The 13,243-nt window shown below is 38.5% G+C and overlaps 1 protein-coding gene across 1 annotated transcript in view; it reads right to left on the bottom strand.

Moving 5' to 3' along the window:
- ABTB2 (ankyrin repeat and BTB domain containing 2) overlaps positions 1-13,243 on the bottom strand; it is a 150,812-nt gene that overhangs the window by 29,305 nt on the left and 108,264 nt on the right. Inside the window, exon 4 of the mRNA XM_034417345.2 lies at positions 1,114-1,266. Within this exon, the coding sequence (XP_034273236.2) occupies positions 1,114-1,266 (153 nt within the window). The remainder of the gene's footprint in view (positions 1-1,113; positions 1,267-13,243) is intronic.

Below are 13,243 nucleotides of genomic sequence, written 5' to 3'. Positions count from 1 at the left end.
AGAAAGCGTACAGAGCATGGCTTCATGAATTGCTTACAAACTGCTTGGTCACAGAGGGCATATTTACTTTCTTCTGCTTAACAAACTAATATGCTATGTACGTGTGTTTCTGCTTTGTGTGCATGTGTGCCCTGAGAAGTATTGAGAAGGCTGCACACATTCTGCAATGGATCACGTGACCAAAAAAGTGAGGGTTTAAAGTAGAACAGCAGCATTTCTGAGTTACTGTTTCCAGCTGCTTGTAACATATAGTAATGCACTGGGGGATATATTTTTTTTCCTGGATTTCTTTTCTCTGCAGTTCCAATCAAATCCAGCCTATTAAAAAAACATGCACAATCATTGTTTTGCATGCTCCTGTCATAGATAATTTGTCCCGTTCTGTTCTGATTTGGGAGAGTTTTCCTATTGGTAGACAGTTAGCCAGAGGGCAGTTGGTATCAAACTCTTTTATATAATTTCCTTCCAATATTTTGTTGGTTTGAAAAGAATAAAAATATCGATCCTGATGCAGACTCTTCAGGATGACAGTGGTTATTTCACTTAATCCCATTCTCTGATTTCTGTTATTTAATCATTACCAATATTTTCTTATTTATGACTGCTCTGTTTGATCAAGAATTTTTTTATATTTGGTAAAAGCCTCTTCAAAATCCAAGTCAAGGTCATCCTCATTTCAAGGTCATCCCTCTGTACACTCCGAAAAAAACCTCTAGAGGCTATTGCAGCCTAATTTTACCTCACAGAAGCTATGTTAATGCTCTTTCTATGTGCCTGATCATTTCACCTTTAAAAATACTGTCCTTCAATTATTCTTGAACAAATTGTGATTTATCTTTGAGGTCACGTCTGGTCATTCACAATAACTCCAAGGAGGAGCTTGTCCCATTTTAGATGATTATTTTTTTGGTTTGGTAGTTTTGATTGCCAAGAAAAATGCTAAAACTTATAAATCAACAGATCATGTGCCTTCAGAAATAATACTGACACAGATCCCATTACAAACAAATCAGTCTTCTGGCATGTACATATAAAATATATTTAAAAACAGCAGCCTTAATTCAAATATATTGTGATTAAATGTAGGTGGACTATTACAAATACACCACCTACTTCAATTGTCGAGGTTCACAGTCCAGTCCAGGTAATAGCAGCCTAGCTGTCTGTCGGATATCATCACTGTCTACAGTTAAACTGCGCCGGTGCTCAGCATAGGTTATAGCTACTCGCATCCATTCCATCAGAGGGGGAAGAAGCATGAATGGCCTGGAGAAAAAATAAGACATCCATCACACCTCATGTTAAGATCCATTTTATCTAGGAATATTAATCATGTATCATACAACTTCTTCAAAACCCAAACTTTCTTATTTCAAAATAACTTTACTTAATTATATCAGTGGCACCTACTTTGAAGTAATCATGTCCTCTTTAGTAAATATAGTCACACAGAACACGTTGGCTAGGATATAAAGTAATTAATGGGTGCCCTACTTTTATATTTCTTTTTGCAGATAATGAATGACATGCCAAAGTGCCATAAAAACTGGAATATAGCCTCTAGGACATCTTCCAAACTTGCTATTGAAGGGAAGCAGGATAAGTAACATTGGCAAGAAAGAACGTAAAAATTCTGCTCCCTTTTGTTAGTCTTACATTCACTGTGTTTCTCGATGGGAGAAGTATATGCACATGATTCTTGATTTACAACTGTAATTGAGCCTGGAATTATAGTCCTAAACTCATGCCAGTTGTTAAGTGGGTCACCATGTGACCACACCCAATTTTGCAACCTTTTTTGGGGCATCATTAGTAAGTACAACAGTTGTTGCGCAAATCCATTGTCTGCAACAGGTGTTTCTTTGAAAGAAACAGGAACGAAACATGGTTTTTGGTAAAAAATGTTCTAAAACATGATTACGTGACCAAAGGATGCTGCAAATGGAGGTAAATGTGGACCGACTGCTGAGGGTCCAAAATGTGATCATGTGACTGTTTGGCTGGTGGTTGTGAGAATTTAGAATCTGGGTCATAAGTAACCATGTTAAGGTCCATTATTACTTCGAAGGATGACTAAGCGACCAGCCCTAACTTGAGGACCATCTGTTCTCTGGGAAACATATCAGGGAAGTCTCCTGTGGGTATGTTTAAAGTTCTTGCCCACTTCCCCATAACTTTGTCTCCATGGCCATTTCATACACTTTGCAACAATCAAATATATTTCACAACAATCAAATATATTTTTCCAGATGCAGAACAATTTTGCACATGATGTCTCATGCATCAGATTTCTGCAACTTGACAACCATTCAAATGTGTGAATTTTAACTTCCAGAATTTTAGTTTCCATGACCGTTGCTGAACATTCTGGAAGCTGAAGTTCACACATCTGGATGGTGTTCCAATTGTAGAAGGCAGAAAATCGGATATCCACTTCACAGAGAACTGAGATAGCAAGAGAATGTGCTACAAGCTGGGAGTTCACATAATCTGTTTAAAGTATTGCTTCAGCCATTAAGTTAGTAGCTAGCTAAAGGCAAGTCAACTCTTTAAAGAAGAATCTCTTTGACTCATTTTTCACAGAACTGTGGTAAACATTATTCAGTGTTGAGATTCTTCGATACCTTTGATATTTCTCTGAACTCTGAACATCCATAAAAACCCATTTGTGACAGTATGTATAAAAACGAGTGGGCTATTAAGAAAATAAGCTGATAGCATGAAAGACAAATCACATTAAAAATAATGATGAATAATAACATCTATGACTGGAGCTCTCTTTTTAAGCCTTTCAGTCTTTCAACTTTCTGCTCATCAGGAGCCTACCATTTACCATTTTGCCACAAGAAAGGCATGTTTTGTTCAAATCTGCTTTTTGAAAATAGAGTGGCTTCTGCCGGTTAGACTTTCAACTAATGAAGTTAATCTTATTGACTCATGCTTTTCCAGCACAGCTTCACCAGTCATTTTGTCCAAAGTATTGCCACTGCCATTACAACAAAAACAGTATATGTCTATTTAGTTCCATTTATTTTTCCACCATGCATCTAGGTAGCAACATCAAGATGACTTAGCATAATAATGAAAAGGTAGAATGTGAATTAGAAGTAGGTTATAATAGCACAAACACATACCATCCTGAAAGAAGATAATGGCAAGCCCCTTTTTATTTCGTTGCCAAGAAAATTGGTTTATGTATCTGATGCATAACTAGGAATCAAGTTCTATCCACAGTGAAAAAGTGTACGGTTTTCGAGGAGGAGCTGAGACAGCAACCCATAAACAGTATTGTTAAAGTGCTGTATGACTTATAACAACCTCACAAGTAACAAACCAATTGATTTAAAAACAGGTCTCCCATCCTTTAATCAAAAAAAGATTCTTGTGGTGGTTTCAAAGAACCACAAATGATTCTTTTCTTTTTTTATAAAAAGTTTCATTTTTTATTTTTCAAAATACGAACATTCCATCTTTCCTTACACAGTGTGTTGTCTGGATTCAAATATGTCTGTGTGCCAACCTTCAACATTTACAACATCATTCACTTTAATGTAATTCTCTAATTTTAAAATTATAGTGTATTAAACAATTAAACATTATAAACCTATTCGTTTTTCCTCTTAACATGTCTTCTAGTAAAAATACAACAATAATAGCATTACACATAATTATTCTCCTCATCCTAATACTAACAATTATCATCTTATTTATACCTCTATCTTAACATATTTTCTATTCTTCTTTAATCTTCTTTTATTTCCAGTTCCCCTTTTTACTCTCTAACCATTGATGTAATACTTTCCATATCATATAATATTCAGTTTGTTCTTTCTCCTTAATTGCTAGTGTTAATCTGTTCATTTCTGCACATTCTAATAGAAATCTCTTCACTTTTCCAATGTTGTGTAAATACAATTCTAGCTGCCGTTAGAACATGGATAATTAAATAAGTATTCTCTTTATTATAGCTTTCGGGTAAAATCCCCAGCAAAATTTTTCTGGTTTTAGCTCAATATGTTGCTTTGTCCTCTTTTACAACCATGTCCTTATTTTTGTCCAATATTTTTATGGTTCAACACATGTCCACCACATATGATAGTAAGATCCAGGTATTTGGTGGCTCTTCCAACATTTAGTTGACTTATCTTTAAACATCTTTGCCAACCTCGCTGGTGCAAGGTGCCATCTATAAAACATCTTATACCACAAATGATTCTTAGGGCCATTTAATCTAATTTAAGAAGTGGTGTTTAGCAAGATATGTGAACTCAGCCCTTATCTGAGGGCCATGCTCAGCAGATATGCTATTGGCAGCACCTGCCTGTGACAAATGACAGGAACCATAGGGGAGAAATTGGAAGACCATTTCTCAATGCAAATATCCATCTGAAATGCATGGGATATGCTGGAAGATCTGATTACATATAGTTCCCCCATGTATGAAAGGTAGTTGGTGTTTCAAACGTACCCTCCGAAGATTTAATAATTAGAAAGATATTAGATTGCGCCAAGATGGATAAAATGTCATTGGAACTGAAAGGACTGATGGATTCGGACTTTTACGTAATATGGGAGAAATGATATAATTGGATTGAAGATGGAAAAAAAAGGGAAATAACAGATAGTAGATTTTGTAAAATTATATAGAGTATAGAAGAACATTAATGTTCTTGGAGCCTTGGTAGTACAGTGGTTTAATGCACCCTGTTATTAACACAGCTGCCTGCAATTTCTGCAGGTTCGAATCTTACTAGGCTCAAGGTTGACTCAGCCTTCCATCCTTTCTAAGGTAGGTTAAATGAGGACCCAGTTTGTGGGGGCAATAAGCTGACTTTGTATAAATATACAAAAGTATGAAGGCTATTGCTTAACGCATTGTAAGCCGCCCTGAGTCTCCGGAGAAGGGTGGCATATAAATCAAATAAAAAAATAATAATAAAAAATAAAAAAAATAATGTGATGGTATGTAAATGGTCACAGCCATGCACAAGAGTTGAATAAGAATTGTTTAATTATTAAAACCCAATAAAAAATAAAATGTAAAAAAAAAGAAATGAAAGGTAGTTGGTGACTCAAGGAAATAAAATACAGAGGAGAGATGGCTCTAAATATGACTGAAATAGAGGTGTTTTTTTCTGACAATGCTCAAGGTGACATATTCTAGAAAGTAATTTAGCATCCACATGGTACAACAAGAGCACATATTAGAGTCTCTTGAAATTATATCAGATATTTGCACAAATGGGTCATTACTTAGGCCTGTTTCAATATCTCCCGTCTGGTCTTGTTAAGGGAAATGATTGTTGGGCTGCAACAGTCAAGAGGAAACAAACTGGCCAACTGATGGCTTTACAACAGTGATTTCGGAACTGCAGAAGCCACTTGGATCATCAGGGAGCAAAGGCCATAAAACTGTTATTGGGAATTACACAGATTGAGGGGAATTGTAGTGCTATGAAAATGGTCACCTGACAAAATGCAAAATGTAGCTGACACATGACCAGGACTGTATGCAAGAGTCATCCTAATGAGGCTTCAGGGATGGAAACAGTGCATGTGTGGCTCTTAAAAAAACTGATTGTAAAATAATATAAAGTAAGAGAAATCTCTTTCTCTTACTTTAAGTCATGCCTAGCATGCAATGACTTTGTTGGGGATAGTCTTGTATTGTGCTTTTTTTCAATGGCATAATAAAAAGTAGATGCATATATAAATCTGAACAACTGGATATATACAGTCACTGCTTGCTAAAATGTTAATTTAAAACTAGTTTGGGCTTGAAGTACTGTTGGAAGCACTACAGAAACTTGAAAACCAGTTTAACCAGAGATGCCAATGACAAAATGCAAAAAAAATGAGGGTGTATAAGTACATATTAACAGTATTAATACAAAGTCTTTGTAGTCTTAGCCTCGACGGTAAATCTACAACTCCTCTGTTTAATTCTTAAACTAAAAGTTAGGAAGGTAAATAGAAAGATAATCTGTTGGGATGATGTTTGTTGTATTTAAGAAACATGTCATTACCATTCTATAAAGATGCTGGACTTGATTCAGAAAATTAAATATCTTTGAATTGGTTTGGGGCAATTCCGTTCCTGAGAAACAGGAAAGCGTCTTATTCATCCTTCATCAGGACATATATTAGCATATGCTTGCTGCATGAAGGCTGATAGCTGCTTTGTGTCTGCCCGTTTCTTCTTGCATCAATCTATGTAAAACACATCATATATATGTCGAGCTGCGTCCGCTGCTCAACACACGAGCCGCAGACAAAAGCCGAAACTGCGGAAGTGAGGGAACCTGGGTGGGCGGCAAACAGACCTGATGCCGTGAACCGCAGCACGGGGGAGGGTGATGGGAGCAACAAGAAATGAAGACACTGATGGTGGTGGTGGCACTGGGTGATTGGGACTGGTTGAATCCAGGTGCTGTCAGATGACGTCGGGAAGAGCGGGGAGCGACGAGCAAGTGGCTCGTTTTATCCAGACCGCTGAACAGCTGAGACAGCCGACGCCGAGCACCTAGGTGGGTGTAGGGGCATGGCCTTGCCTTGAAAACGGGCACTGAGAGGCAGAAGCTCTCAGTGCTGACTTTGAATTTGTAAAGTTCAGCTTGACTTGTAGCCGGCTTGTAGTGAGAATAAACCCATATCTGACAAACATTCAACAAATGTCAAGTTATTTGTGAGGGCTCAGCACAAGTGTGGCCAAGCAGCTGAGAACATACATATGCAAGTACTTCCCCCTGTTGTGGCCCGCCAGTGGCCAGTGGATCTGGCAGCAGATTCGGACAGTGAGGAGGTTGAGGAGGAACATGGGCCAATCCTGGAGACTGGGGAAAGCTCTGATGAGGGCTCTGCGTCAGAGGCAGAGATGGGGCCAGGGCCATCTGATAAGTTGTCAGCTGCCTTTGGAGTTGGACATCAGTGAGGCAGAAGAACAGCTGGGTCCTGTTCCCAGTGTGTGCATGCACAGAACTGCCAGAAGGGAACAGGTAAGGAACAAGGGTCAACTCATGAGTAAAACCACAGGTGGATGGTGAATGGCTCTTCCCATAGGGAATAAAGAGGAGCGAAGGGGAGGGGAGTTTGCAGGAGACAATTACTTCATTTGGGTGAAGATCTGTTCCTGCATTCTTGCCAAGTATTATCAGTTACAGTGTGGAGTCTGAAAGACATCGGCCTGGCCACTCTCCAAGCCTGATAAAGGTCAGTAATTGTGAACTATCTTGAAAGACTGTGGGAGAGGAAAGACTTTGCTGAAGAGGAATTCACTGTAAATTAAATAAAAGGGGCTTATCAGGACGATGACTTGGCTTTGTGCTGCTGGGGAAGCCTAGGTCAGTACATGCCCTTCATGAAAGTAACAGGAATTTTAGCTTTAACTATTGTACCCGAAGCATTTATAACTGTACATTATGTTTGACTGGACAACCTGTAGAGTCATAACAATGTAAAAAGTCATCTGACACAAAGGTCTTATTATTCCAGCAGTTACTTTTGCCAATAATGACTTTTGCAGAATGGGATATATACTCACCCTATTAATATCTTCCTCATATTTCCCCCCAAATAAAATCATAAACATCCATCTTAGCTGGATTCATATACTTCTAGATTTAAAACAGGAGTCTGCATTTGGACATAATGCTAGATTATTATGGTTTGGCATCATAAGAATGAGCTGCAGTGAATCTTGCAATTGCTCGTAAATTCTCCTCTTCCAAAGTGAAGAAGAGTTTGGAAACTTTTGCTGCCATTTAAAAAAAAATCTTACCTGCATATTGATATAAATTCCAAGCACCAAATTGTGGAGAATCTCAGTTCAAATAAGCCAACAGCTACAATTCGCGATGACTTCAGCTAGCACTAGTTAAGATAAGCTATTGGTTAAAATTCAAATGACACCTTAAATTAGGATCAATCTAAATGGAAACTGCTAATTACCTCTGACCAATGTTAGAAAAGGAGAGGGAAAAGGAAGGATGAGTTTGAGCTCCCTTAGCCCTGCACTAAATTATAGATTGGTATTTTTTTAATAGCAGATATTCTTTCCACTGACATTTAGGAAGTGGTATGACATGCTGAAAATGGCATAAATTGGACAAAGGGGAACCTTATGGGAACGCTGTGAATCAGAAACTAAATATGCATTTGTGTCCACACTTTCCTGGAACTGGACATGAGTCCCCATGAAAACAGGGAATCTCACTTCTGAATAACCCTATAAAGAATCGTCCTTTAGACACAAATCTGGATTCAGGTTTGCTTATATTGTGCCCTTGATATTTTTATAATCCACCACGCCTTGACGTATTTCCTCCTGCTAAAAAATTAAATGACAAATTAAATGACAAATGTCCTAGCACTGTCACCCGTTCCATTACTGCGCATTATCTAAAATTAAATCTAAAGAATGCAACACAAGATAAAAACCGCTCATAAGAATGTGTGCAATTTCTAGTATCAAAATTCTCCTACCAAACACTTTTCTCCCACAAAGTGTTTATTTTAATTTTTAAAAGCTTTTTTGTTCGGGAAGAAGACGAAACGTTAAGGTGCAGATAAAGTCAAAGGAGTTAGCCTGTAAAAGATTATAGAGAGATTGAAGATTAACGTTGGCTTCCACTCACTTTTCAGCGGTTAACGTAAATGAAGCTAAGCCTTTGCAATGAAGGATATGCATAAATAATAGGATGCACAGCATAGCTTTCTAAGCTGCAGTAAATCTTGGTTTGGTATAGGAAGGTTTTATCCACCCGTCCCCCCCAAATTATGGCATCCCCTTTAAAGTAATAGAGACCATAAGGCAAACAAAGAAAAAAGAAATACAACTTTTTGTTGTTTGGGGAAAGATTAATTATATCATATTACACACTGATTCTTTTTATCCATTTTAATATTAATTTAAATGTTTTAACTTTTAAGGTCTGATGTTTTAATGTCTTAATCTTGTGACTGTTTTATTCTATTATTTGAGGTATTGTAAGCCATCCAGAGTTGCTTGGTAGAGAGATGGGCAGCATACACATTTAAGCAAGCAAGCAAGCAAGCAAGCAAGCAACCAACCAACCAACCAACCAACCCCCTTTCTAATATACAAACCCTATTACTTTAGTCAAGAAAATTGCTGAAGTTGTGGGATAGAGATGGTTCCCCAAGTTCCATTATTAAGCCTGTTCTGCCTACTCTTATTTATTGCAGTAGCTCAATGTTAAACTTGTACCGCTATGTGTAAAAGGAGCTGTACCTTGTACTGAAATGAAGCAGGCATTAATTGCATTTTTGTCATATATCACATCACATCATATCATATCATGAGTTGTGTTATATCACAACATAGTTGCTTTGAGAAAGTTTACCCAATCGCTGTTTTTAAAGAAAAAGCTGGAGAGAAACTCTTCTTCTATAACTGAAAATTTTCTTTCCAAGTAAACATGTTTAGCTTCAAGAAAGAACAAGAAAACTAAGCACCAGTAGCTGATAGAAGAGAACTGGTTCTGAAAATTCTCAGTGTATTTTACTAATTTAGCACTGTATATTTGTAGGGAATTTACATATAATTGAGCTGTAACTTTATCAACAATCTAATTTGGCCAATAATGTATTTAGGTAACCAAATGAATTTCTAGTAAGTCATAGACAGTGATGAAAAAGAAGAACTTTCAGAAAAAATGGCTGGCTATTAATGGAATTGAGTTAAATCTATTTTTTCAACCACAGTATTCGATTGAGGCCACATTTGTGCACAATCTGTTGTTGCTGTGTGTGCAGACTTTGTATATAACTCAATTCCCATTTGAAGTGGATGGCAGTGTTTTCTTAGTGAATGCTAAATTAGGATGTGTGTCTGTATGTGCATTTGAGTGTTTGTAGAGGATAATTAGCTGTTGTCTGTGAAGGGCCCCAGAGATCATTTCACTTGGAACTCGAAAAAGTCTAATATTTACAATACACAGCAAATACTTTATTTCTGAAGACCTACAGCAGGCTATGAATGTATTCAAAAAGAAAAAAAAGGAGGGCGACATTTTTCCAACAGTGATCTAGCAAATGATTAGAAGAAGGGAGAAGAAGATATAGTACCAACTGCATGGGGAGAGGAAGCAGGGAAGTGGCGAGGAATGAGATGGGTAGAATTAAGAAGATCCTCCAGAACAATATGCAACATAAAGACAAAAAGTGTATTGGGGTACTCAGGAAACAGTTCCTTAAAACAAGAAATAAGGATGTGATAGAGCACAATCAAAAGATTAACATTTACTATGTAAATGAATAATAACTTTTTTCAGAATACAGAAGTTCCTGAATGAAGAAAAGAACTGTTTGTCCAATGTGGAAAATTATTCAGAAGAAGATGGAGTTCCTATTATATTTTCCTAATTCTCTGTTATCCTTCAGAAAGACAGGAATACTTGGCTTCTTCTTTAGGCTTGGGACTGGGTTGATTGGTTTTCCCATCCTAAGGGAGGTATGAATGATATTTTTCTGGTTACTTATTTTAGTTTGGATTTTAATTGAAATTACTTACCTGTTTTGTTTTGGGAATCTATTGTTAGCCACCTGGATTTACAGTGTTTGAGTGGTGACATAAATTACTTCAAAACATATAGTACATACATACCTTCTGAGGAACATAGCAGAAACTAGGAAAAAACTTATATTCTGACAGTTAATAGATGGTTCTTGAATAATAATAATGTTAATATCAAGACTGAGATACTTGGTTTTTTAAAGGTTAGAGCTCATTTTCTAGTGAACCACAAATTTCTCCCAACTGAGATCTCTGGAGAAGATAGAAGGCAATATTATGAATCAGATTCCTTAGCTTTAGACTATTTACACTAGTAAAAGAAATTTCCTATTATTGGTGGTGGGGGAACCATAAAATATTCTATGAGAAATGCTGACGAAACAAGGATCATTCAGAGAATGAGTTGGAAAGCGTGTTGATTGCTTTGCAAATGAGCCAGATGTCACAGTACCGGCATAAAATATTAGCATAAATTGGTCTTATTCCCAATTTGGAATTGTTTGGGAACTGATCTGTATTGACCTAATGAGAAATTTTATATATTAACATTAGGCTTTATTATTAGCATTGACTTTGTTATGCTATAAGAACAATATAAATGGAAGTTAAACAATCACTTTCCACCATTGGAGCATTAACAAGGGCAGGTTCAGGGCCATATGCTTATGTTTAGTATCTCTTAGTTATATAAGAACATACCACATCATTCTTTTAGAAACCACAGATCCCTTTATCCTGGTGTCTCTAATTAACTCTAATGGAAAATTATTTTAAGCATAATGGCTTGGGGTAGGCAGTGATGACTAAAAAGTATCCCTTGTTTTATGCCAATGGTCTGAACTCTGCAGGAATGATAATTGGTAAAGTAGTCCTACTTTCAACACAGTTTAAGTAACTGTTTGCCTCTAATGTTGATGAGATGTTGTGGCCTGTTGGCTGCCAGCCCCTCCAGTACTGAATCAGAGAAGCAGGAGGCGTGGGAGTCAGGGTCAGCATCAGGGCAACCTGGGAGCTCCAAGGGGGAAGAGGGAATGGAGCTGGCAGAGAGAGACAGAGGCGGAGCCTGGGCTCCATCTCTGTCAGCCCTCAGATGGAGAGTCAACAGCCCCCAGGTCTGGAGGGGGTTGATGAAGAAGAGGAGGAACAGCTGGGTCCAGTGCCTGATGCCCGGCTGCGCAGAAGGCACAGAAGAGGAGATCAGTGGAAAGCCGTGGGCCGATCCTGGGGAAGGAAGAGCCACCGCTGCTAGCGAGGCCCCACCGTAGCTCTGGGGATAAAAGGCAGGGAACAGAGATGAATAGATGTGGCAGACAACTATTCATCTTCCGGCTGGCCGGATTGTTAGCCTGCAAGAGAAACTTTTTGCCGGGGCTGCTGGCATTCCTAATAAAAGAATCTTTTGAGTTCACGTCAGAGGGTTTGTGGTGTTTGGGGAGCTGCATCAGAACATGCGGTTTATCTAACATAACTTTTTAGCTGGCCATTTATTCAAGAAGCGGCCTGATTCAGTAAGTGAAACTTCCCATTGGGAAAACCAAATTTAATTTTGTCTTTTGTTATGGAACAACCTAGATGACTTTGAGGTAGTCACTCCCATGTGCACAAGTGCAACAAATATTAAAAACGAATTGAAAAATGAAAAATGGAATGGAAAGCAAGGGCAGTGGGGAATGTGTGAAAAAAACACATATTTCAAACAATTATATGTTACACAGTGTTATCATTTATTCATTTTAGTGCCACATCACTCTCAGAAGTGCTCTGGATTTCAATCCATTCACCTCTGGCATTTCTAGCCCAGGCCTTTCATCTCATTGGTCTGTGGATGAATTAGATCAGAGGTCTCCAAACTCTGGGCTGTGGACCAGTATCAGTCCACAGCCTGTTAGGAATCGGGCTGCACAACCAGCAGGCAAGCAAGCAAAACTTTATTTGGCATGTATGGGATCTAGGTTACATGTGAATCTCCCCCCCCGCCCCCCCGGGCCCGGTCTGTGAAAAAAATCAACTTCCATAAAACTGGTCGTTGGTGCCAGAAAGGTTGGGGACCATTGAATTAGATGGTTCAAATAAGCAGAAAGTGTGTAAACTGGCATTGTGGGGAAACAGCAAAGGCAATGGTGGGCACTCATTCCTCGCTATTATTTTTTTTCAAGGCCATGTCTTCTTCCCCAAACCATGGCTGGTATGGTTTCACTTCTTTCTTTCGGCACCTGGCTTGGCTTCTCCTCCACTTATGTGGTGCAGGCTTTCTTTCTCCCCTAGAGTGCCAACCTCTGCAGTACTGCAATTTTGGATTGTCCCCATACAAGCCAGCACTGCAGGTGAGACGTAAGGCTGGCCCTGCACAAGCCAGAACTATGGAAGAGAAACTGGTTCCATGGGAAATGAGACCATGGAAAAAGGCGCGTGGGGCTCGAAAATCTGGAATAAATGGTAAATTGGGATGAATGATCACAAACTGTTCTACGTGCCTGGCCAAATGCACATAATGGAGATGGATGAAGAAGCTGAGATAGCAGTACCTTGCAGGTAAGTCATCACGGGCCTCACAACAGACAAACCTCAGCAGGTTGCATGGGGCCTGCAGGATGTTTGTTTGAGACCCTTGTGCTAGAGCATGGTGTCAAACTGGGGGCTCATGGGCTGGATGCATCTCGCGTAGGCCATGTCTACCCCAACTCCACAAAGGGAAAAAACATTGTGAAA

This window comes from Pantherophis guttatus, chromosome 1 (assembly GCF_059756535.1).
Source record: "Pantherophis guttatus breed Tessera chromosome 1, ASM5975653v1, whole genome shotgun sequence".
NCBI lineage: Eukaryota > Metazoa > Chordata > Lepidosauria > Squamata > Colubridae > Pantherophis > Pantherophis guttatus.
This window is presented reverse-complemented; position numbering and strand designations above follow the sequence as displayed.